The sequence below is a fragment of the Ranitomeya variabilis genome, chromosome 4 (genome assembly GCF_051348905.1).
Source record: "Ranitomeya variabilis isolate aRanVar5 chromosome 4, aRanVar5.hap1, whole genome shotgun sequence".
NCBI classification, from domain to species: Eukaryota; Metazoa; Chordata; class Amphibia; order Anura; family Dendrobatidae; genus Ranitomeya; species Ranitomeya variabilis.
The window spans coordinates 81068505-81094627 of NC_135235.1; the positions used below are offsets into that span (position 1 = coordinate 81068505).

A 26123-nucleotide genomic window follows, 5' to 3' on the forward strand; every position below is an offset into this window, starting at 1 on the left:
TGGATAAAACCAGTGTCACACTTTCAGAGATGACTGACCTGACCTTTATTTGACCTTTCTTCTGACAGAAAGTCATATTAAATGACAGGGTCCATGAGGCCATGAGACCCCCGCTATATTTCTTTCAGGTTTACGCGGGGGGGCTAACATGGCCTCATAGAACCCATTCATACAATAAAAACACAAAACGCTTTAATTGTGGATAAAAATGGCCGTGTAGTTTATTTAGGGTTACATAAATTAATTAATCACCAATAAATAAACTCCATAAATTATAAAACCAAAGTACCAAACTTTTCCAATAAACCAATCCACCCAGACATGGGTGATTTTCCCACAAGGCCATGACTCAGCGAGACATGGCCCCCCCCAAACCACACAGCCATTTTTCAATGATAGTTTGTAAGTCCAAATTAAAAATATCAAGGCCAATATCAGATAAATGAACCAAATCAGGCCTATAAAGGCCCGGTAAAAAACCCTCCAAATCCAAAACCCTGAAATTAAAAGAAAAAATTTTTCCATGGATTTATTGACCCTTCTCCGGATTTTATCTAAAAAAGAAAATTAATTGTTGTGCCACAAAAGTCTGGGAATAATCTTGAAAAAACAAAGTTTGAATCAGGCAGAATTTGTTTAAGATAAATAAAATCAGATCGCATGGCCGATAATAAGTCAAGAGTCCTGATTTTTCCAAGATCATTCCCAGCTACATGAAATATAATTAAATCAGGGGAAGGAAATTTAATTAGCCATTTCTTCACTTCAGCAACCAGGCAATGCCATTTCAAGCCGCGAACTCCATGCCACCAGACCTGAATATCAGAAGGATTAAAGGATAAATATTTAGTATAAGATCGTTGGCTGGCCCTCTTCCTGGCCCAGAAGATAAAAGAATGTCCGACTATCCAAATGACTAGCGGACCTGAAAGAAAAACAATAATTAATAGTCATAAAGATCATGTCGTACATATAATTTGAACCTTTTGGAGTTCCATCTTCCCAATTCCTTTATCCCTGAATCAGAAAGCCCGGCCCTAGAGGCCTCCGTAGCTGCTCCGATTCTAAACGAATGAGATGTGATTTTAAGGTGTTTTTTACCCAAAAAGCTTAAACATTTCTTTAGGACAAAATTAAATTGAAAGACCGTAACCGGAGAAAAATCACTATGAATGAATAATGGGCCCTGTCCCATAGGTCTGACCTTAATCCAATTTGCCATGTTATCAACAGGGCAAATGATTGAGACATGGATTGCTTTAATGTTCAACCTAGATCCCCTGCCTAATTGATCTGTCTTTAATTTTATTATAAATAAAATTAAAAAACGACTCATGAATCTGGACATCCAAAATCATGAGTCCCGAAGGCTCCGATTTCTTAACAGAAACCACCTCACCAACGCGAAGTGCTCCAAAAAAGGACAGAGAAAAAATAGAGCTAAATAATAAGGCTTCCTCAAAACTTACATAAACGTGGATGAGACAGGAGCACAATTCTTTCAATAAAGACAGGGAAATAGGTGGTCTCGAGTCAGGTATAAAATTGGTTTTCCTAAAGCCTTTTAAAAACTGCTTACTGGGAAAAGATTAGTTAAAGCAATACTGCCAGAAAGTTTAAAGGAAAAATGAAACTCCTGCTAGGCATTTCGCTATTGCCGAGTAAGACAAACCGTTTTCTACTATCGATTCAGCAAACTTTAGTGCTGCTACCGGATTAGAAACTGTTGGGTCAAAATAATGTAGGTTGCAAAAATTGTTCCATTTCAGCCATGCAGCCGAATAGTCAGCCCATGATCTATTAGATAACGATTTTTTGATAAAATACTGTATCAGAGTGCAACCATGTCCCAAATTGAAAGGGGTAAGAGGGTCCTTCCGAATCCACGTTGGGAACCTGCAGGAAAAAATTCGACCACTGACGATTTTGTAAAGAGTCAGTTATGAAAAGAAATTTGCTCTTTCCCAACTTTGCTTTCAGGCATTGTAAGACCAATTGTCTCAAAATTCTGTCAGCAAAAGTATTTTTAGAAGATAACGTGTTGATAGAAAAAAAAAAAAAAAAATAATAAAAAAAAAATAAAACTACTGCCTGGTTAGTGGAAAGGAGTAAAATCCTGGAATTCTGCATTAGTGATCCCCAAATAAATATTCCTGCAAAAATAGAAAATAAAAGTTCCAACACATTACGTTTGAAGATAGTTTCTTAGACACCCAACTTATTGGCCACTGGATGGACATCCAATGAGAGTCAAATAAAATACTGAAGCCACACTGGCTATCCGCTGTGAAAAGAAAGGGAAAAGAATCGCCAGAGACAAAAGATCTGCCATTATGCTCTGACAAAAAGGAGAGCCAAATTCTAGCATCTTCCTTTAGGTCAGAATGGATACTAACATGCGAATGAGGTGAAGATACACCTTTAGTGGCATCCTATAAACTTCTGCCAAAAGCCCGACCTATAGGAATGACGCGAACCGCAAAATTCAATAGACCTAACAATGATTGAATTTCCTTAAGAGTGACCTTGCTCTTGGCTAAAAAATTTGATAACGCAATGCGCAGTTTAAAAATTTTCTCATCAGGAAGTCAGATTCCATTTTTTGATAATCAAGAGTGATTCCCAGAAACTCGAGGGATCTAGGCAGACTAACTGTTTTTTTTTTTTTTTTTTTTTTTGAGCAATAGGAACACCAAAGTGCTCACACATTTGGACAAATTTATTGAGGGTATCTTCGCATATTGAGGAACCATAAGGACCGATAAACAAAAAATCGTCTAAATAATGGAGGATACCTGCATCCTTACAATTAGTTTGTAAAACCCAATGAAGAAAGGAAGAAAAACTTTCAAAATACGAACATGACAAAGAAAAGCCCATTGGCAGGCACTTATCAAAAAAAAAAAAAAAAAAAAAAAAAAAAAAAAAAAGCAGTCATCAAAATAAAAATCTAAAGAATTAAATCCACACGGGTGAACAGGAAGGAGTCTAAAAGCAGACTTAATATCTGACTTGGACATTAAAGCATTAAAACCAAATTTCTTGAGGATAAGTGGTGAATTAGCCGGAAAGAGCCCTCATCTATTTTTTTTTTTTTTGGCATAATACCCAATGATGATATATGGAAATTAACAAACAGCGGGGTTAAAAAAGGGCCTGAAACTCTGCTTAATTGAATTTCATTAATAATTTTATCCCTAGCTACCTCAGGGTGAGCCTTTAAAGAGGGTAAATTAGGAACAACAAAACAACCCGCCCCTTTAAATTGTGGGATAAATAATCATTCAGAAAAACCATTAAAAAGCAGCTCACTGGTCTCCTGGTTGGGATATTTGCTTAGCCATACTGACATGTTTGCCAGAATCACTGGCATCTGTGCTTTTTGAATTAGGCTCCTTACGTGAGGACTGTTGAGCTGCTTGTTACTTAAAACATTTAGACATAGGGTGTGAGTTACCACAGAACGAGCATTCATGGCGGAATCTACAGTTGTTCCACTTACAAAAGGAATCGTTGAAAGTGAAACAAACACCGCATTTACTTGAACTAGAAGGGGAGAACGGATAATTTGTGCCTGAAAGCTTCATCATAATTCCAGCTTCCAGGATTATGTCCAAGTGCTGAAATATCTTGCTGCAGAAATGGGGAGATTTTTCACCCAAAACTGCAGCAAAAACAGAAAAAGCTTGCACCCAGTTATTGAAAGATTTAAAGATGGATAAAATGATTATTCCAAATAAGCTCTTTAACAGAAGGGCTTAAATGGAATCCTAAGGGAGACAGCTCACATGTCAGAGCTTCTTTAAAAGAGTTAACAGGGGCGGTGTTAGCTGATGAAATGTCAGAGATTGCAGCACTGTGTACAGCTGATGTGACAGCAAGGGGGGGGGGGAATAGCTTCTTTTAAAGTTTCAGCTAACACTTTCTTTATGATGTCTTTTTAATGTGAGTGTGGGACAGACAAAGAAACATTGAAAGTCTCACCCCTTGATGAATGCTGGTCGTTTCTCTGCTCCATACAGCAGCTGGAGCTCGAGCCCTCCATGTTGGGCAAGCTCATATGGGAAGCTGCTGTAAGCGGCGTTTCTTCATCCTCTTCTGAGTGTGATGACAGGGGATCCTCCCGAACCGGTGGTCTGGACCGCAGCAGCAGAAGCCACCGCTGTTGTAGAATCCAATGACACCGCAGCGCTTTTACGGCTGCTGTGTGTTGAAGACATCCCGGCCGCTTCAGATGAGGCGGTCGGCGCTCTGTCATGACGCTCGTGGTGGAAGTCTCGCGCTGGGCTGCGAGAATTCTGAGGAGGGCGGCGCCGCAACTTCCTTCTTCCTTCTTGGACACTGCGGCTGGAAGCAGGCGGCGACAGCGACTTCGGAGAGTATGGGGTCCTTTGCCTCCTGCGCCTCCCTGAAGCGGTGGGTGTCGGCAGGACCAGAGAGGCTTGACACGGCGACCGAAGGGTATCTTCTGGAGGATGAGGGACAGCATCGGCAGGCGCTAAGATAGGTTTCATAGCCAGGCACTGCCTCAGCCAGTCCGCTCCATCCTCGCCGTCGGCTCTAGTCAGGAGCTGTTGCAGGAGATTCTCCATCCTGGGGTATGTGTCTTCTTTATCTTCTTCCGCTGACAGAATGACCAGATACCACAAAACAGGTGTGTATATATTCAAAAAAAGAGCGGCAAAGCTGCTTACAGCCAATAGAAAACCGTTACAATAGCTGCCAAACATACCAGAAAAAACTGGATAAAACCAGTGTCACACTTTCAGAGATGACTGACCTGACCTTTATTTGACCTTTCTTCTGACAGAAAGTCATATTAAATGACAGGGTCCATGATGCCATGAGACCCCCGCTATATTTCTTTCAGGTTTACGCGGGGGGGCTAACATTATACTGTATGGGGCATTATGAGGGCATCAGTGTGCAGGGGGGCACTATGGTCCATCATACTGTGTGGGAGGCTGTGCGGGCAACATACTGTGTTTAGGGGAAGTGCATTATAGGACTGGGCAGGGTTGGGTATGGCTTGGTATTAAATAAAAATTGCATTCCACAGTGTGTGTGCCTCTTATCAAAGCTGAGAAGTATGGCAAGCGCGGTATATCAAGCCGGATGTGACACTCCTGTGATATATTCTGTGCAGCTGCAGATTGCTTAGATTACATTTTATTTATGCTGCTTAAATTGACTGTCCAGCCCTTTTTTCTACCACCACCACCATGCTGGCCAAGGTTTTAGGAAAAATATTTTGACAATTAAATATGAAGAATCAAGGCCGCATACACACCATATTATAGATCTGTCTGGGATAGATTTGTAATATTCTGTTTATAACCTGCCATGGGCACATATTCTACTTCCATATGCCTGAGATTTTATAAAATTGTGAAAAAAAGACATCCTATATTACATAGATATACCTAGAAGTAGTGCTTTATGGCACCAATAAGGTTCTTATGGAAGTAGCAAGCAGCTGGACATGGAATGCCTAAAGGTCTATAAAATAATACTATAGGGGCGATGCATGCTCATGTTCAAGCTTTCCATGTGTGGCAATGGCATTTGCATATGCCCTTAGACTGAGTGTTAAAGGGAATATGTCAGCAGCAGGTTTTTGTCATGTAATCTGAGAGCAGCATGATGCAGGGGCAGAGAGCCTTACTCCAGCGATGTGTCACTTACTGGGCTGCTTCTTGTTGTTTTAATAGAATCCCAATTTTCTCTGTTGTCAATGTAGCAGTGATATGAATGCTGAGCTGTGTATAACCCTGCCCACACCCCTGATTAGCAACTTTTTGTGTGCACTGCACATTGTGAGTAAGATGTCAATCAGGGGTGGGGGCGGAGTTACACAGATTAGCTGGACTGCTGTGCATGAGAGACTTAGTCACACCATTGATAATCTCCTGCTGATAAAACACTGATTATATTGAAACTAAGGCGCACATCATAATGAGTGACACATCCCTGGAATCAGGCTCTTCTCCAACTTTATACTGCTCTCAGAATAAAAACCAAAAACCTGCTGACACATTCCCTTTAATGTAGTGCAAGTGTGGCAGTAGTTTGACACTGGGTGAGAAATAGGCAAACAGTTTATCATGATTTGTTTGTGTTTTGCAGAAAGTACATACAAAAATATCAAAAAGAACAATGTGCTTCAAGTGTGCATACTTCTATGCAGTTTTTTTGGGTAGATCTGACCCACACGGCACAATACCGCCATGTTTCCACTACATGAAAATCCTGCCTTAGTCAACAGGCCATTTTAGGGATAGCATTTAGTGACAAAAAGTAAGTCTTATATTATTGGAACAGGCTTCATAAAACAAAGCCCACTCTATCCAATTTTCCCAACAGCAACTATTGGACAAGCAGTTTAAAGGGGTTTTCTAAGACTCAAAGGGGTTTGCCCAGGAACGAAAATTAATTTTCATCCATAGATTTTGGAATAACAAGTTCCACAATTGGATGTATTTAAATAAAATGTTCCTGTGCTGAGATAATCTTATGAAGGTTCCCCTGCTGTGTACTGTGTAATGGCTGTGTCTGACCGTACAGGAACATGGTCTGATCACACCACAGCTCCTGGGCAGGGGAGGACGCACAAGAGAGTATACAGACAGGACAGCAGGGGATCGCAGATGATTCTTTCTGTGAGGTAAAACATTTAACTGCCTGTTTTTAAACATGTTTTAACTCAAAGAAAGAATCAGGTGTGATCCCGTGGTGAACTTGTGCTCTGTCGTGCATCATTATCGGGCAGGGCCGGACTGGCCATAGGGCACTTCTGGCAAATGCCAGAAGGGCCGGTGCCAGTGGTGGGCCGCTCAATCCGCCGCCCCCGCCGTCGCATTCAACTATACCGGCGTATAGACGCCGGTACAGTTGAATGCAATGATGGAGGAGAGAGCGTCTACAGACGCTCCTCTCCCATCATTCCCCGCTCTGCCTCTGACACTGCGGGTGCGCGATGATGTCATATCATCGCGCACCTGCTGTGTCCCGGGCAGACTGCAGCTGCTGAGACAGGAGCAGGAACCAGGAAGCAACGCTGGGCACGAGGAGAGGTGAGGAGAGTTTTTTTTTTTCTGTACTGTGGGCCATTCTCGGAGGAGGTGAGGGGAGGAAGAGAAGAGATGTGGGCTGTATATAGCTCTCTGTGGGCTGTGCTCTGTGCTGTATACTGCTGTGGGCTGTATATAGCTCTCTGTGGGCTGTGCTCTGTGCTGTATACTGCTGTGGGCTGTATATAGTTCTCTGTGGGCTGTGCTCTGTGCTGTATACTACTGTGGGCTGTATATAGTTCTCTGTGGGCTGTGCTCTGTGCTGTATACTACTGTGGGCTGTATATAGTTCTCTGTGGGCTGTGCTCTGTGCTGTATACTACTGTGGGCTGTATATAGCTCTCTGTGGGCTGTGCTCTGTGCTGTATACTGCTGTGGGCTGTATATAGTTCTCTGTGGGCTGTGCTCTGTGCTGTATACTGCTGTGGGCTGTATATAGTTCTCTGTGGGCTGTGCTCTGTGCTGTATACTGCTGTGGGCTGTATATAGTTCTCTGTGGGCTGTGCTCTGTGCTGTATACTGCTGTGGGCTGTATATACTCTGTGGGCTGTGCTCTGTGCTGTATACTGCTGTGGGCTGTATATAGCTCTCTGTGGGCTGTGCTCTGTGCTGTATACTGCTGTGGGCTGTATATAGCTCTCTGTGGGCTGTGCTCTGTGCTGTATACTGCTGTGGGCTGTATATAGTTCTCTGTGGGCTGTGCTCTGTGCTGTATACTGCTGTGGGCTGTATATAGTTCTCTGTGGGCTGTGCTCTGTGCTGTATACTGCTGTGGGCTGTATATAGTTCTCTGTGGGCTGTGCTCTGTGCTGTATACTGCTGTGGGCTGTATATAGTTCTCTGTGGGCTGTGCTCTCTGCTGTATACTGCTGTGGGCTGTATATAGCTCTCTGTGGGCTGTGCTCTGTGCTGTATACTACTGTGGGCTGTATATAGTTCTCTGTGGCTGTGCTCTGTGCTGTATACTGCTGTGGGCTGTATATAGTTCTCTGTGGGCTGTGCTCTGTGCTGTATACTACTGTGTGCTATATATAGTTCTCTGGGCTGTGCTCTGTGCTGTATACTACTGTGGACTGTATATAGTTCTCTGTGGGCTGTGCTCTGTGCTGTATACTGCTGTGGGCTGTATATAGCTCTCTGTGGGCTGTGCTCTGTGCTGTATACTACTGTGTGCTCTGTGCTATATATAGTTCTCTGTGGGCTGTGCTCTGTGCTGTATACTGCTGTGGGCTGTATATAGTTCTCTGTGGGCTGTGCTCTGTGCTGTATACTGCTGTGGGCTGTATATAGTTCTCTGTGGGCTGTGCTCTGTGCTGTATACTACTGTGGGCTGTATATAGTTATCTGTGGGCTGTGCTCTGTGCTGTATATAGTTCTCTGTGGGCTGTGCTCTGTGCTGTATACTACTGTGGGCTGTATATAGTTCTCTGTGGGCTGTGCTCTGTGCTGTATACTACTGTGTGCTGTATATAGTTCTCTGTGGGCTGTGCTGTATATAGTACTCTGTGGGCTGTGCTGTATATAGTACTCTGTGGGCTGTGCTGTATATAGTACTCTGTGGGCTGTGCTGTATATAGTACTCTGTGGGCTGTGCTGTATATAGTACTCTGTGGGCTGTGCTGTGTATAGTACTCTGTGGGCTGTGCTGTATATAGTACTCTGTGGGCTGTGCTGTATATAGTACTCTCTGGGCTGTGCTGTATATAGTACTCTGTGGGCTGTGCTGTATATAGTACTCTCTGGGCTGTGCTGTATATAGTACTCTCTGGGCTGTGCTTTATATAGTACTCTGGGCTGTGCTGTATATAGTACTCTGGGCTGTGCTTTATATAGTTCTCTGTGGGCTGTGCTGTATATAGTTCTCTGTGGGCTGTGCTGTATATAGTTCTCTGTGGGCTGTGCTGTATATAGTTCTCTGTGGGCTGTGCTGTATATATTACTTTGTGGGCTGTGCTGTATATATTACTTTGTGGGCTGTGCTGTATATATTACTCTGTGGGCTGTGCTGTATACTACTGTGTGGACTGTGCTGTATACTTCTACGTGGGCTGTGCTGTATACTACTGTGTGGTCTGTGCTGTATACTACTGTGTGGTCTGTGCTGTATACTACTGTGTGGTCTGTGCTGAATACTGCTGTGTGGGCTGTGTTATCTACTACGCGAGCTGTGCTATAGTATGCAGGCTGTGCTGTATACTATGCGGTTTGTGCTATATAATATGCGGGCTTTGCTATATACTATGGGGAGTATATTATATTCTATGGGGGAGGCCATGTTATGTACTATGTGGCTGTGTTATATACTATTGTGGGGGTATATTATATTCTATGGGGGAGGCTGAGTTATATACTATGGGGGGCTGCATTATATTCTATGGGGGGCTACATTATATATTATGGGAAGGTGGGCTGTATTATATTCTATGGGGGTTACATACTCTGGGGTGGCTGCATTATACTCTGTGGGGTGGCTGCATTATACTCTGGGGTGGCTGCATTATACTCTGGGGTGGCTGCATTATACTCTGGGGTGGCTGCATTATATTATATGTGGGCTGCATTATACTGTATCGAGGACTATGGGGAATACGTTATACTATATGAAGAACTATGGGGTGCATTATACTATGGGAAGTGAATTGTACTACATGGATGACTGTGGCGGTGCATTATACTATATGGAGCACTATGAGGATTGTATTATGCTATATGGAGGACTATGAGGATTGTATTATGCTATATGGAGGACTATGAGGAGTGTATTATACTATGTGGAGGACTGAGCAGTGTATTTTAATATATGGAGGACTATAGGGAGTGTATTATACTATATGGAGGACTATGGAGCACATTATAATATATGGAGGACTATGGGGTGTATTTTACTAAACAAGTAAAATGCTGCATATTCGGATTGTTTTTGCTGGAACAAAAAGCCTTGTTGTCAGCAGCACATTGCCAGTGTAAACTGTAGATGTGCTGCTGAAAACATGATACTGTATGGTGATCTATTAGTGATCGTTCTGTCTCATCATTATTCCTCAGCTGGTGGAAAGAGGCCGGGAAACAAGCGTTGAACAACTTCAGTATTGTCGATCAAACTCGTTTAGCGGCCTGAACTCAGCGCACGTAAATACAACAGAAAGGCTTCTGTGTGATGTGCAATATGTTAGCATTTGGGGACCCATTTTAAACTTTGCCTAGGGCCCCACTTTGCCTAAAACCGGCCCTGCCTACAAGTGTACAAAGATATTATACAGTCACCATGTGACAAGTGGGCCTGTGTAACTTCAAATGCCAGGGCTGAATTTTAGTCCCAGTCCGGCCCTGTTATCGGGTGTATACGCCTACGGGAGACGGACACTCAGATGTAGTAGACTGTGTCTGGGTGTCCGCCTCCAGTAGGCATATACACCCGAAAATGATGTGCGAGAGAGCACACGTTGACTCTGTCGACACCATTATAGTCTTTGGCCCCATCGGCGTATACATCAGAATCCCATTTTGTTGGGTGGTCCAGATGGGAACAAGGAACATGTGATAAAGTCCAGTGTGAAAGCACCCTAAGGAAAGGCCATCAAGATGAAAGTCTTGAAACTCCTTTAATTTTCTTACCACAAAAATAGCACCGGTTGTGATTTTCACATGAAAGAATTCAGCGCCCTTTTAATGTGGGAATTAGGGTTGAGCGATACCGTCCGATACTTGAAAGTATCGGTATCGGAAAGTATTGGCCGATACCGGCAAAGTATCGGATCTAATCCGATACCGATACCCGATACCAATACAAGTGAATGGGACTCAAGTATCGGACGGTAAATCAGCCCTTTCTGTCCTTCTATATGGGGTTCTGGAGGGGGGGGAGAGTGTGGGCGGTGCGTGGGCGGAGACTGCGTGTCTCTGTGCGGGCGGGGTCTGTGCGGGCCTGCCAGGGATCTCATTCTATGCGGCCGGCGCTGTATGCCCAGGCTTGATGCGGCGTGCCGGGGCTTGATGCGGCGTGGGAGGGCTCTGCGGCGTGCTGGGGGGGTCTATGCGGCGTGAGGGGGTCTAAGCGGCGTGCTGGGGGGTCTATGCGGCGTGAGGGGCTCTCTGCGGCGTTCTGGGGCGTCTATGCGGCGTGCTGGGGGATCTATGCGGCGTGAGGGGCTCTCTGCGGCGTTCTGGGGCGTCTATGCGGCGTGCTGGGGGGTCTATGCGGCGTGCTGGGGGGTCTATGCGGCGTGCGGGGGTCTCAGCGGCGTGCGGGGGTCTCTGCGGCGTGGGGGGGGTCTCTGCGGCGTGGGGGGGGTCTCTGCGGCGTGCGGGGGTCTCAGTGCGGGCATCGTCCGATGGGACTACAAGTCCCATCGGGCTATGCCTGCTACACTGACAGTGATTGACACATTAGCCAATGATGGGACAGTAGTAGTCCCATCATCCGGCTAATGTGTTGAATGAAAAAAAAAAAAAAACTCCATACATACATTCTACATACATACATACATACATATAGACATACAGTACATTCATACATTACATACATGACATACATTACATTAAACATAGATTACATACTCACCATTACTTGTCATTTTGATCCCCGAAGCCAGTGTCATCTATAAAAAATGTGAAAAAAACAAACAACCAATATACTCCCTGTCCGCAGAAATCCACGAGTGTCCCACGACGATCTCCCGTGGAGAGCAGCAGCATCAAATAATGCGACCGCTCTCTAGGGGCTCAGAAACACAATGACGGGAGGAAGGTATCCTTCCGCCACTGTAAAAAAAAAAGTCCCTAGTCTCACTTTATGGCATTGCTGTATGAGACATTTTCCCATGCAGCAATTATATAAAGTGACACTTTGAACTCAGGTAACCTCAGTGATGCACTGCAGGAGCCATTGTCTCCTGTCAGTGTGTCACTGAGGGTCCTATAGAGCAGTGATGTCACCCGATGTCACTGTTCTATAGGGGAGATCGTCGTGGGACACTCGTTATTAATTGGACTACGGCGGACAGGTAGTATGCGGTTTATTATTTTACGTTTTTTGCAGGCGCTGAAGTATGGTAAGTATGGTGAAATGAAGAATATTAAAATACTTTTTCCTAATGTGTGCGTGTTTTATTAACCCTTTTCTTACTATTGGATTAATAACGGATAGGCGTCTTATTGACGCCTCTCCGTTATTAACCCGGCTTAATGTCACCTTACGATAGCAAGGTGACATTAACCCCTTATTACCCCATATCCCACCGCTACACGGGAGTGGGAAGAGAGGGGCTAAGTGCCGGAATTGGCGCATCTTACGGATGCGCCATTTTCGGGGCGGCTGCGGACTGGTATTTGTAGCCGGGGGGGGGGGGCAATATCCATGGCCCCTCTCTAGGCTATGAATATCAGCCCGCAGCTGTCTGCGTAGCCTTTCTGGCTATAAAATATAGGGGGACCCCACGTCATTTTTTTGGGGGGTCCCCCTATTTTAATAGCCAGTAAAGGCTACGCAGACAGCTGCGAGCTGATATTCATAGCAGGCTACAAATATTGGCCCCCGGCCGTCGGCTTTCCCCCTCTGGCGCAGAAAATTGCGCGGGAGCCCACGCCGTTTTTTTCCATTTTTTTTTTTTTTTAAATTCAACGCTCATAAAGGCCTCTTTCACCCTTGCGTCAGTACGGGTCCGTCGCTATGCGTCGAGCCGACGTACCGACGCACGTTGTGAAATTTGTACACGACGTGGGCAGCGGATGCAGTTTTTCAACGCATCCACTGCCCATTCTGAAGTGCGGGGAGGAGGGGGCAGAGTTTCTGCTGCGCATGCGCAGTAGAAAATGGCAGACGCGACGGACAAAAAAACGTTCACTTGAACGTTTTTTCGTGCCGACGGTCCGCCAAAACTCGACGGATCCGTTGCAGAACGGACGCGACGTGTGGCCATTCGTCGCGATCCGTCGCTAATACAAGTCTATGGGGAAAAAAAATGCATCCTGTGAGCACATTTGCAGGATCCGTTTTTTTCCGCCAGATCCGTTTTTTCAGTCGGATCCGTTGTTTTCCGCCAGATCGGTTTTTTTCCACCGGATCCGTTTTTTTCCGCTAGATCCGTTTTTTTTCCGCCTGATCCGTTTTTTCCTGCCGGATCCATTTTTTTCCGCCAGATCCGTTTTTTCTCATAGAGTTGTAATAGCGCCGGATTGCGCCTGATGGCCACACATTTCATCCGTTTTTTGCAGGATTCGTAAAAAAAAACTTTCCGCCGGACGGAAAACTCATAGGAACGTTTTTTGTCCGTTATTTTTCATGCATGTTTCCATTCAAATCATGCACATTTTCCGTTTATTTATTTTCCAAAAACCTCATCAAAACCTGCATCAAAACTGCATGAAAAACCGCACCAAAAACCTGCATCAAAAACAGCATCAAAAACCGCACCAAAAACCTGCATCAAAAACCGCACCAAAAACTGCATCAAAAACTGAACCAAAAACTACATCAAAAACCGCACCAAAAACATGCAGCAAAAAAGCACCAAAAACTGCATCAAAAACCGCATCAAAAACTGCACCAAAAACCGCACCAAAAACCTGCAGCAAAAAGCACCAAAAACTGCATCAAAAACCGCATCAAAAACTGCACCAAAAACTGCATCAAAAACCGCACCAAAAACCTGCATCAAAAACAGCACCAAAAACTGCATCAAAAACTGAACCAAAAACTACATCAAAAACCGCACCAAAAACATGCGGTTTTTGATGCAGTTTTTGGTGCTTTTTTGCTGCATGTTTTTGGTGCGGTTTTTGATGTAGTTTTTGGTTCAGTTTTTGATGCAGTTTTTGGTGCTTTTTTTGCTGCAGGTTTTTGGTGCGGTTTTTGATGCAGTTTTTGGTGCAGTTTTTGATGCGTTTTTTGATGCAGTTTTTGGTGCTTTTTGCTGCAGTTTTTGGTGCGGTTTTTGATGCAGTTTTTGGTGCAGTTTTTGATGCGGTTTTTGATGCAGTTTTTGGTGCTTTTTTGCTGCACCAAAAACCACACCAAAAACCTGCAGCAAAAAACACCAAAAACTGCATCAAATACTGCACCAAAAACTGCATCAAAAACCTGCAGCAAAAAAGCACCAAAAACTGCATCAAAAACGGCATCAAAAACCTGCAGCAAAAAAAGCACCAAAAACAGCACCAAAAACCTGCAGCAAAAAAGCACCAAAAACTGCATCAAAAACCGCATCAAAAAGCTGCACCAAAAACTGCATCAAAAACCGCATCAAAAACTGCACCAAAAACCTGCAGCAAAAAAGCACCAAAAACCGCATCAAAAACGGCATCAAAAACCTGCAGACAATGAGACAATTGTCTCAATGACAAAGGAGACAATGGCTCCTGCAGTGCATCACTGAGGTTACCTGAGTTCAAAGTGTCACTTTATATAATTGCTGCATGGGAAAATGTCTCATACAGCAATGCCATAAAGTGAGACTAGGGACTTTTTTTTTTACAGCGGCGGAGGAATACAGTGGCGGAAGGATACCTTCCTCCCGTCATTGTGTTTCTGAGCCCCTAGAGAGCGGTCGCATTATTTGATGCTGCTGCTCTCCACGGGAGATCGTCGTGGGACACTCGTGGATTTCTGCGGACAGGGAGTATATTGGTTGTTTGTTTTTTTCACATTTTTTATAGATGACACTGGCTTCGGGGATCAAAATGACAAGTAATGGTGAGTATGTAATCTATGTTTAATGTAATGTATGTCATGTATGTAATGTATGAATGTACTGTATGTCTATATGTATGTATGTATGTAGAATGTATGTATGGAGTTTTTTTTTTTTTTTCATTCAACACATTAGCCGGATGATGGGACTACTACTGTCCCATCATTGGCTAATGTGTCAATCACTGTCAGTGTAGCAGGCATAGCCCGATGGGACTTGTAGTCCCATCGGACGATGCCCGCACTGAGACCCCCGCACGCCGCAGAGACCCCCCCCACGCCGCAGAGAACCCCCCCCCACGCCGCAGAGACCCCCCAGCACGCCGCAGAGACCCCCGCACGCCGCTGAGACCCCCGCACGCCGCATAGACCCCCCAGCACGCCGCATAGACCCCCCAGCACGCCGCATAGACCCCCCAGCACGCCGCATAGACGCCCCAGAACGCCGCAGAGAGCCCTTCACGCCGCATAGATCCCCCAGCACGCCGCATAGACGCCCCAGAACGCCGCAGAGAGCCCCTCATGCCGCATAGACCCCCCCAGCATGCCGCAGAGCCCTCTCACGCCGCATCAAGCCCCGGCACGCCGCATCAAGCCTGGGCATACAGCGCCGGCCGCATAGAATGAGATCCCTGGCAGGCCCGCACAGACCCCGCCCGCACAGAGACACGCAGTCTCCGCCCACGCACCGCCCACTTTACATTATAGTGATTTTAGCACTGTGGGGACTTCCGATTCCGATACCCGATACCACAAAAATATCGGATCTCGGTATCGGAATTCCGATACCGCAAGGATCGGCCGATACCCGATACTTGCGGTATCGGAATGCTCAACACTAGTGGGAATGCAAGATACAAAATTTACACTTTAATTCAAAAACAGGAAACGGCGAGGCCTGAGGATAAACAGTGACCTGACCGGGCTTGTAAGAGCCGTAGAACAGGTACATTCACAAAGTCCTATCTGATTTACAGCTGCAAATCACTGCAATTATGGATGACATACCAAACAACTGGCAAACAATTACAGGCTGCACATGATGTCACCAACATCAAGAGATCTCCTACCACGAACAGGTCCACACACCCAAAGGCGTCAATTGAGGCTTGCGAGAATTAGATTTCTATTACTTTCCAGATAATTGTTTCTCCACACATTATACGGACAGTTCCCCAGGCAAGAGAAAAGTCTGTAAGGATGCGAAATTCTCCATGACACTTGTTAAAATGTTATAGTGAAGCAATATATGAAAAAAAAACTAATAAACCTAAACACAGGAAATTGGACATCGAGAGTCTCATCCTTTGTCATGACATTTACGGGCATCATGAAACTTGGCTGAGGCAGGATACATTAATAAAACACTAACGCATAAGGGGAGTTAGAGATCTCAGATCTGCTCTGATCCCACCAAAGCTGATATTTGAGAGACGGAACTTGGATAAACGGAGTGAGAAAAGTAGAGTAGAACATACCCCAGCGTAGTTACGAAGAGAAGATGGTGACAAATTTATCACGTCATGTGTCATTTCGATAACTTTGTTGGAAAATGTATTCACCCTATATCCCTACATGTCTGCAAAATCGCGGTGACATGCTTGACTTTGATCTGAGTCTCGGATCAAAATCGGCAATACTAGTCTATAGGTCCATGAAAAAAATCGGATGCCATCCGAGTGTTGTCCGTTTTTTGTGGACAGCTATATTCCAGAAGATAAAGATACTGATAAAAAATAACTAATGAAACTCGGAATGATTTTCTCGCCCAAGAAAATCAATGAGGTCTGAATGAGCCCTTAGGTTTATTAGGACACAAGCATTGATGACCCAACAGCTTATTTTTAGGATGCTCTAAAAAAAAAGTAAATCACCAATATGCAAACTGAATGCTGGTGATTTTAATGGAGTTATCTGCAATATAAAGTGTATTGGTAGGCCCACATAGTGCCGTGGCTGCTATATCATTAGATATTCTTCGTTATTTTCTGGCTAGTGCAGCCTTTATAAAATTGATCTTGGGAAAGAGTTTGGGACTTTCAAGCATTAGGTAGGACTATACATGTAGTGGATAAAGTATTTCATGTATTATAATACTAGCATTGTGAATGAGATTTTACAAAAATATTTTCTTACCTGACTTATGACCACAACCAAGTTGAACTGAACTTTCATGTGGTCATAAATTAGTTCAGAGATTTAGGAGAAGACAGATAGCTCTGCCATCAGAACAAGCTCGCTGCCTGCTATGTATAGTGACACATAGAGGCTGCAGAAGCCAAAAAGGTCTAAACATAAGTTTAAAAACAAGCTTTAGCTAAAAATATTTTTGTGTAAAGGGAATCTGTCATTAGGTTTCAGTGTTCTTAATGGCTCCCACTAGTGTTGTGAGTGTAGCATGCTTCAAAAATCATTTTAATTATGTTCTATCGCAGCCCTCCAAAAATTGATTTTTATTCTTGTTCCTCGTCAATCACGTCTGTTTGATGGGCGAGTTCCTTAACCATCCTCAGTATCCCCTGCAATGATATACAATACAGTCAACTTGCCTTGACTTGTGTGAACGATGTCCAATACATCATCCGCATTGTGCTGTCTATCGAGCACTCTCACTTTACATCTGTTCACGGCAGCAGAGTCATCTGATCAATGTGCCTGCATTCGCCTTCAGATTTATGGTGAGAGTACGAGTTAGGAGACATGCACATGTCCTATCTTTTCCCCGGACGGAGTCGGTCCCAGGAAAAAAAATCATAGCATGTACGATTTATCTCCGAGAATCAGATGGCACTCGCCCATTCAATTCTAAGGGTCCTTGGAAAAAATTTGACGGTACTCGGGTGACATCTGAGTGCGGTCCGATTTTCACAGACTCACAATATAGAGAAGGTGGAGAAACTTTTTTTTTCCATTTCCGAGAAAATCGGATCCCACTCTGATTAGAGTCTGATCAGAGTCTGATTGGCATAATTGGACCGATTTTCTCAGATGAGAGAATGGTTGTGTGACCCCGGCCTCAGGCGGTGCAATGTGGATGAGGTAAGGAACGTCATCCACTTCAATCAAGGAAAGGGCTGGATTATAAAACATTGCAGGAACTGAAGATGATTTGGGAACCGTTCTGGGGAAATACACATATGGTTGAACACAAGATGATGGTCAATTTTTGGAGGTACAGTATGCCGGGGTTCAGCGTCAGTAAGGAAAATAATTGAAAATTAGACGAGAATTACAGTCACAACAGAGGTGGGATCTACCTGATGACAGGTCTCCTTCAAGTACAAAAAAGGGTCTTCATATCCCTTAAGGTTCTGGTTAGGTCGTATTTGATTCTAAGATTTCCCTGCATTTGTCATACTTCTTGATAAAATATTTGCCTGATGAACAACAATACGAACTTCATCCAGTTGTAGCATTCATCATTATGGAAAACATCAAGGAGATATATTCAAAGTGCAATGCAAATCTCTGTCCTTCCAGGCGGTGAAGAAGCTTTAACCTATTTATTTTCTATGACAAATTGTAATAGAGATTGTATTGTTTGCGTGCGGCTCCTTGATTGCAGGAGCGATTTACGGATAATGCGCTGACCACATGTGCTGCATGCAGATACTTATAGCTCTGACTGGAGGAGTTGATCAATAAATTACAATTACTGCAATTACCAAGTCCTTCAATTATAAACAGGTCCAAAATCTTCTTACCGTGATTATTGCATTTCTGACAGTCTACCCTTAAAAAGCAATCACAGACTTGTGCATAAAAGGGATAAATGTGCATCCCCTGAGGACGAAGAGTGTCCAGCCGAGGGGAAGCGGTGGGGCAGGATCACACATCGTGTATCTCTATAGTGCAGTGTAAGGCTGGAGCTACACAGTGTCACACCACATTAACAACGCAGTGTCGGATGATGACATCACATTTAAAGATTTCCTATAGGCTCACATTGCAAACTGCAATGTACCGTGACTCCAACGCAAAGTCGCAAATGTTCACAATTGTGTTGGATTTCGCTTGGCCACAAGTTGCCAAAGACTTTAGGGACCCCTTCACATGTCTGTATAAAACATGTATGTGGAAAACTAATATCTGTGTCAGTAGTGTTTTCCATCAGTGTATCATCCATGTGTCCGTTTTTACCATCAGTGTGTTATACGTGTGCCCATTTTTACCGTCAGTGGGTCATCCGTGTGTCTGATTTTACCATCAGTGTGTCATCTATGTGTCCGTTTTTAATAATAATAATCTTTATTTTTATATAGCGCTAACATATTCCGCAGCGCTTTACAGTTTGCACACATTATCATCACTGTCCCCGTTGGGGCTCATAATCTAAATTCCCTATCAGTATGTCTTTGGAATGTGGGAGGAAACCGGAGAACCCGGAGGAAACCCACGCAAACACGGAGAGAACATACAAACTCTTTGCAGATGGTGTCCTTGGTGGGATTTGAATCCATGTGTCCGTTTTTACCATCAGTGTGTTATACGTGTGCCCATTTTTACCGTCAGTGGGTCATCCGTGTGTCTGATTTTACCATCAGTGTGTCATCTATGTGTCCGTTTTTAATAATAATAATCTTTATTTTTATATAGCGCTAACATATTCCGCAGCGCTTTACAGTTTGCACACATTATCATCACTGTCCCCGTTGGGGCTCATAATCTAAATTCCCTATCAGTATGTCTTTGGAATGTGGGAGGAAACCGGAGAACCCGGAGGAAACCCACGCAAACACGGAGAGAACATACAAACTCTTTGCAGATGGTGTCCTTGGTGGGATTTGAATCCATGTGTCCGTTTTTACCATCAGTGTGTTATACGTGTGCCCATTTTTACCGTCAGTGGGTCATCCGTGTGTCTGATTTTACCATCAGTGTGTCATCTATGTGTCCGTTTTTACCATCAGTGTGTTATCCATGTGTCTGTTTTTACCGTCAGTGTGTCATCCGTGTGTCTGATTTCACCATCAGTGTGTCTGTTTTTTACCATCAGTGTGTTATCCGTGTGTCTGATTTTACCATCAGTGTGTCCGCGACTGCAACATAGGGTCCCAATGTTTCAAAATTTGTTTTTTTGTCACTGGTCACAAAGCGCAGATCACCACTTTCAATAAACTTCAATGCAAGAGACATGTGATCGAAACTTGCATGTGACTTGTCTGTGATAAGCCTGTTTTACTTACAGCCAAATCGCAGCTCTAAAATAGTCGCCGGACAGTAAGTCACAGATAAGATGCACAAATGTTTCTGTCGCATGACACCTGTCATCGTGTAAACCCAACCTAATCTGCTCCCAACCCTATCAATTGGAAAAAATAATGGATTTTAGCAATTAATATAGAAAAGTGCAATCCGTTGCTATTTTGACACCAATGCTCTCAAATTCGGACATGTCCTGTACAAAAAGAGGCAAGGTTTTGTAAGCCCTGTCCAAAAGTGGGAGCTCCTCCTAGTTTCAGTGTTGGTGAGCAGAACTAAAAGTGAGAGCTCCTCCTAGTTTCAGTGTTCCTGGGCAAAACTAAAAGTGAGAGCTCCTCCTAGTTTCATTGTTCCCGGACGGGACTAAAAGTGACAGCTCCTCCTAGTTTTGGTGTTCCTGGGCAGATCTAAAAGTGAGAGCTCCTCCTAGTTTTGGTGTTCCTGGGCAGATCTAAAAGTGACAGCTCCTCCTAGTTTTGGTGTTCCTGGGCAGATCTAAAAGTGAGAGCTCCTCCTAGTTTCGGTGTTCCTGGCGGGACTAAAAGTGACTGCTACTCCTAGTTTCAGTGTTACCGAGCAGGACTAAAAGTGAGAGCTCCTCCTAATTTTGTTGTTCCTGGGCGGGACTAAAAATGACAGCTACTCCTAGTTTCAGTGTTCTTGGCGGGACTAAAAGTGACAGCTACTCCTAGTTTCAGTGTTCTAGAGCAGAACTAAAGATGAGAGCTCCTCCTAGTTTAGGTGTTCCTGTGTAGAACTAAAAGTGAGAGCTCATCCTAGTTTCGTTGTTCTTGGGTAGAACTAAAAGTGACAGCTACTCCTAGTTTCAGGATTCTTGGCGGGACTAAAAGTGACAGCTACTCTTAGTTTCAGTGTTCTAGAGCAGGACTAAAATTGAGAGCTCCTCCTAGTTTCAGTGTTCCTGGGTAGAACTAAAAGTGAGAGCTCCTCCTAATTTCAGTGTTCCTGGCGGGACTAAAAGTGACAGGTACTCCTAGTTTCAGTATTCCCGGGCAGGACTAAAAGTGAGAGCTCCTGCCAGTTTCAGTGTTACTGGGTGTGACGTAAACACCCATATTTTAAAATACAAAATGCTGTTAAGTATGAATACAGCAAATATAACAGTCTAGGGGCCAATGAACTTCCACTGTTAGATTCTGTATGTATCTCACTGAAATAAACTATGGCATTCTCCATTGCGGCATGCTGTATTACTGAGGAATTCAAGAAAAACTTCTAGGGATATGCTCTGTAAGAAGCCACCATACCATCATTACATTTACCATTTATAGTCATTTCTACATTAACAATCAGTTGAAGTACTACAGTACGCCATTGACTATTAATTGTCTAAGCGGCTGACTATATGCAGTTGTCGGGGGTTAGGCTGAAGTGAAAATCTCTAGTGCTTGGTCAACTGGGACAAATAGTGAAATAGAGCAGATCAGATACCAAAATGTATCATGAAGACATCGAAAAATGAGATTTACCTTATGCTTAAACTTGTTGGAATTCTTGTTTTCCTTCTTATTCAGATCAATAAAGTAGTGTGTTATCCGATCCTTAGATTTAGAATCCATATCCCACGAGATCTTGAAAGAGTCACATGTGATATTACTTATCTTGATATTATGAGGTACAGGCAGCTCCTCCATCTCTGCGATGCCGCTGTCTTGAGATTTGTTCCCTGAAAATAAGAAACATGTTATTATTCATAATCTGCACATATGTTTTACAAGGAGACCATGTATCTCACCATAGTTATGATTAACTACACACTAAGGGGAGACAATTGTCAAATGAGACACCACTGAAATATCAATGGGTTGGTTGAAGACCATGTACACCTTTGCATATCATTCTTTTTGTTAATATTAATTTCCTTTCAAAATGTAAAGTTAAGCGACTATCTAAAAAGTCTTCATTTATGTTGTTTGAGTCCTTTGTTTAGCTGAGGAATCTGCAAAATATTACAAATTCCATCAGCTCATGCTTCTAATGGTTCTCAATGCTCTCTTTCTCCCCATCATTCAGTGTTAGAGAAATCAGCTGGGAAGTGGAAATTATACACAGATTTAAACAGTATGGAGGGGGGAAAAGCATGTTCAGTCTCAGGGAGGGCAGAGAAAACACAAGAGGAAGGTACGGAGAAAAACACAAAGAGGAAATAAATGTAAGATAAAAGTTGGGCTGATATATGAGCTAATGAAGACAGCAGCACCCTCGATACACACAGAGCACATAGCCAGCTAATATTTCAGAGAAAAACAGTCCCAAAAGAGAGAAATCCAAAACTTGGATCAGGTTGCAAGCTAAATATTACGGGGTCTAAAAATGAATGATGAATGAAGGAGTGAAGATTGGTACCTACAACTTAATGCAATTTTTTTTAACTAAAGGTACTTACTAACATATGTAAAAATATTGCTTTCCATTTATGTCAAAGGTGTCCATAGCCTCTAAGGTTTTCTTATTGTACGTGTTACAATCAGTGGAGCTGCCAATTAGAATATACGTTCTGAGTAATAAAAAAATGAAAATGCCACCAAATACTACAAATGGTATCAGAGTTAGGGATGAGCGGACCTGTGGAATTTCAGATCCTGGTACCCGACCCGAACCTTATTCCAAAGTGTAGCTTAGGTACCAGAACTGTACCTGAACTTGAATCAGAACCCGAAGCCCATTTAGAAGAATGGTGACCCGAATTTTTGGCTGGAAAATCCTCTCTGTCTCTTCAATGGACTTCCCACGGGACTCTGAACATCGCAACGGACTTCCGGGAGAAGTCTGCGTCCGGCGTTTAGCACCAGACATTTGGTGTCCTTTTGGGGTATCTATCTCTTCTAGTGGTGCTTTCTGTCATGTTAAAAATGTATTTTACTTTTGACCAAGGTACTGATAAGTCACCACGATATCGCACCATCATTTTTCACTGATGTCATAATGAATTATCATCTACATGGTGATTACCACTTTACAGCCTATCATTATAGCTGATAATGATCTGTAATAAAATGCCCAAAAGACGCACACCTTCAGCAATCCCTGAAGAATCACTGAGTCCCTGTCTTCTCACCATCCACATATACAGTCAGAGTTCCCTGAGTGTATGTGCATTGTTCTTTTTAACAAAGCCACTCTGGGAAAATGACTGCCGACTCCCATAAGTGCTAACATCGCATTCACATCAATACCAACCATATTCCCAACCATCTTAATTTAATGGATGACTGGCACATTTCTGAGATTTGTAGTTCCCATGTTTTCATCCCTTTAAGAGAACCTGTCAGCAATATCTTGCATCTAGATGTAGTGGTATGTCTCTATTGGTACTCGCTTCCCTATAAAAATGACACCTGTTTTATAGAGATCTGATGTGCCAGACATGAGAAAACTACAGTAGAGAGGAAGCCATATGCAAATCAGGCTAGAAGTGCACTTGGGGAGTGTCACTGCATGTACATTAACACGCCCCCAAAGCAATTTCTGGCTCATTTGTATGTATATGACTTCTACACTAGATTTCTAATGATTTGCATATCTGATCTTTACCAAAATAGTGCCATTTTTATTGACACACAAGCAACTATACAGCCATATCACTACTTATAATCCCTTTAAAGGAAACCTATCAGTAAAAATGTGCTGACATGTTTCCTTTAAAGGGATTATCCCATGCTTGAATTGCTACCAAACACTTGTCTTCTTCTTTGATGTCAGCGTGCACTAATCCTGCTGGGATAATTCATGGATGACTTCACAGTAAACTTACAACTAGCTGCTGCCCATTACCTAAAACCATAATCTTAAAGCGTAATCTTCATTTTAATTTTGATTCCATAAATCAGTAATACCCATGAAAATAAGCAACTTTATAATATATCTTATCAGAGAAATCTGCTTCTTTCTCTGCCTGAATTGGTCAGTCAAGATCAATTTTGGCAGAGAAAGGAGCAGATTTCTCTGGTCAGATATCTTACAAAGTTCGTAGAATTCAGTGTCCTCAGTGGCTGATGGCTAACTGAAAAGATGGTAACAAATTGCAAGCTTTCAAGACTACACAGGTCTCTTCATCTGGTATAGACTAAAAGAAATTCTGAAGAATCACATATTTATGCACAACACAGCACAGAAAAATGCCATAGACAAGATAGGTGACGTGAAGCAGAACTACCGTTACGTGAGTGATAAACAGTTATGTCCATAAATATTGGAAGAGTTCATACATAAGGAATGCTTTATTGTCTTCTGATTGGGGTCTGGTTCTGTTATGATGACCCCAAAAGGTCTGAGGAGCAAATTCCTTAGTTAATGTAAAAAGACATAAATCCATGAGACACATTCATTCCTGCACTGAGAGTGTAAAAGGTCATCATCAGCTTATATTCCCAAACTCTTCTGTCTCTCTGAGATTTTAAGTTACCTTTTAATGCAAGTAATTTCATGTCCATGTTTACAAAGTTCCTTATTTTCATCTGTGCTATTGATTTATAAAATAAAAATTAAATTGACAGTTATTCTTTAAGTGGAGGTGCCAAGTAACTTGTCTCAGATTTCCATCTGTGAGTTGAAAATATTTAGAATTGAGAGTCCTCAGTGGTTGATACCTTTTAATGGCTGACTGAAAAGATGGTAACAAATTGCAAGCTTTCGAGACTACACAGGTCTCTTCATCAGGCACAGACTAAAAGAAATGGCCTAAAAGAAATTGGTCTTCCTGGATTTCCAGATTTGTGGATTTTGGGAAACATGTAGAATATCCCTGTTCTTGGACTTTCTGGTATCAGGTCATTGGCTCTTATGGATTCATCGGGCAGACAAGATACCAACTTGTTTAGTTCCTTGTAGTAGTCCTGTGTAGGATAAGCTCCAATTTTTTGTAGTAGCATGTGTCCATAAGTTGTCTGTTTGCTTCCTTCATATAGTCTGATGTGTTCTTCATGACTATTGCACCTCCCTTGTCAGCAGGTTTGATGATGATTTCTTTGTTGTTTTTCAGAGACTGTATGGCCTTTCTCTCCTAGGCACTGATGTTGGATGCTTGTCTCCTGTTAGTATCTATGATGGTGGATTTTATCAAATGTCTGAAGGTGTCTATATATTTATCCAAATGAGGGTTGCGTCCAGGTGGAGGTGTCCAGTCTGACCTCTTCTTTGTTGTTAGGATCCCTTTTCCTTTTTTTTTTTTTCTGTGCTATGTTGTGCATAAATATGTGATTCTTCAGAATTTCTTTTAGTCTTTGCCTGATGAAGAGACCTGTGTAGTCTCGAAAGCTTGCAATTTGTTACCATCTTTTCAGTTAGCCATTAAAAGGTATCAACCACTGAGGACTCTCAATTCTAAATATTTTTCTATCTGCTGGCTAACATGGTACCAAGATATATATCTTTCCTGCATCTGTGAGGGGGCAAGAAGTCTTAGTAAGTCTTTAATTAGATCTGTAAGGCGCTGTGCAATATGATGGCGCTATGTATGTAAGGAAAATAAACTTTTCATCATAGTTTTATGTCTTCCATTTTGACCCTTATAAAGTAGGAATCCCCCATACTAAATCATGTATTATACTTATTATTATACAGCTATTTATAAAAGAAAAGAAAATAGAATTGCAACTGTCCGTTTCAGTGCATTTATCACACATCCATAGATTGTTCTCAGTTTTACCCAGAAAGAAAAACTCTTGACTCTTCTGTTAGTCAGTTGTGAATTTATCCGTATACTCCACCACTGTAAACCAGCAGCATCTGTGCTAAGAATCTGGGATTAGGACTTACCCAATACACTATCACAATAATGACATAATAAGGTCCTCAGTGGGCCCATGCACCACCCAACACAATGACTTATTTCTTTCCTCCATGACTGTGTAGTCCTTTTATCATTTATTATAAAAAAGGCAATTTACTCGGCCTCTACAAAATAAACAAGTGACCATTCTGTATAGTAACTGACTATTTTTATCTCAACGAAGAAATAAAAAAAACACTGCAAAATTCTTCATGGTACGGATGAGAACTTTATGTATTGTCCATTATTTTTTGAGAATACATTTCTATACAAACAGTAAACTCTTCATGGATAGAGTAGATAGGTCTGGGGATATTCTGAGTAGCCTTCAAAGAATTAAATATAGGGACACAGAAAGTGTTAATTTTTCACT

The 26123-nt window shown here is 42.8% G+C and overlaps 1 protein-coding gene across 2 annotated transcripts in view; it reads right to left on the reverse strand.

The window, feature by feature from the left end:
• The window catches only part of PHYHIPL (phytanoyl-CoA 2-hydroxylase interacting protein like), a 158701-nt gene that overhangs the window by 29577 nt on the left and 103001 nt on the right, over positions 1–26123 (reverse strand). For both annotated transcript variants that reach the window (XM_077258859.1, XM_077258860.1), the window contains exon 2: positions 21450–21646. In XM_077258859.1, coding sequence (XP_077114974.1) covers positions 21450–21646 — 197 coding nt within the window. The remainder of the gene's footprint in view (positions 1–21449; positions 21647–26123) is intronic.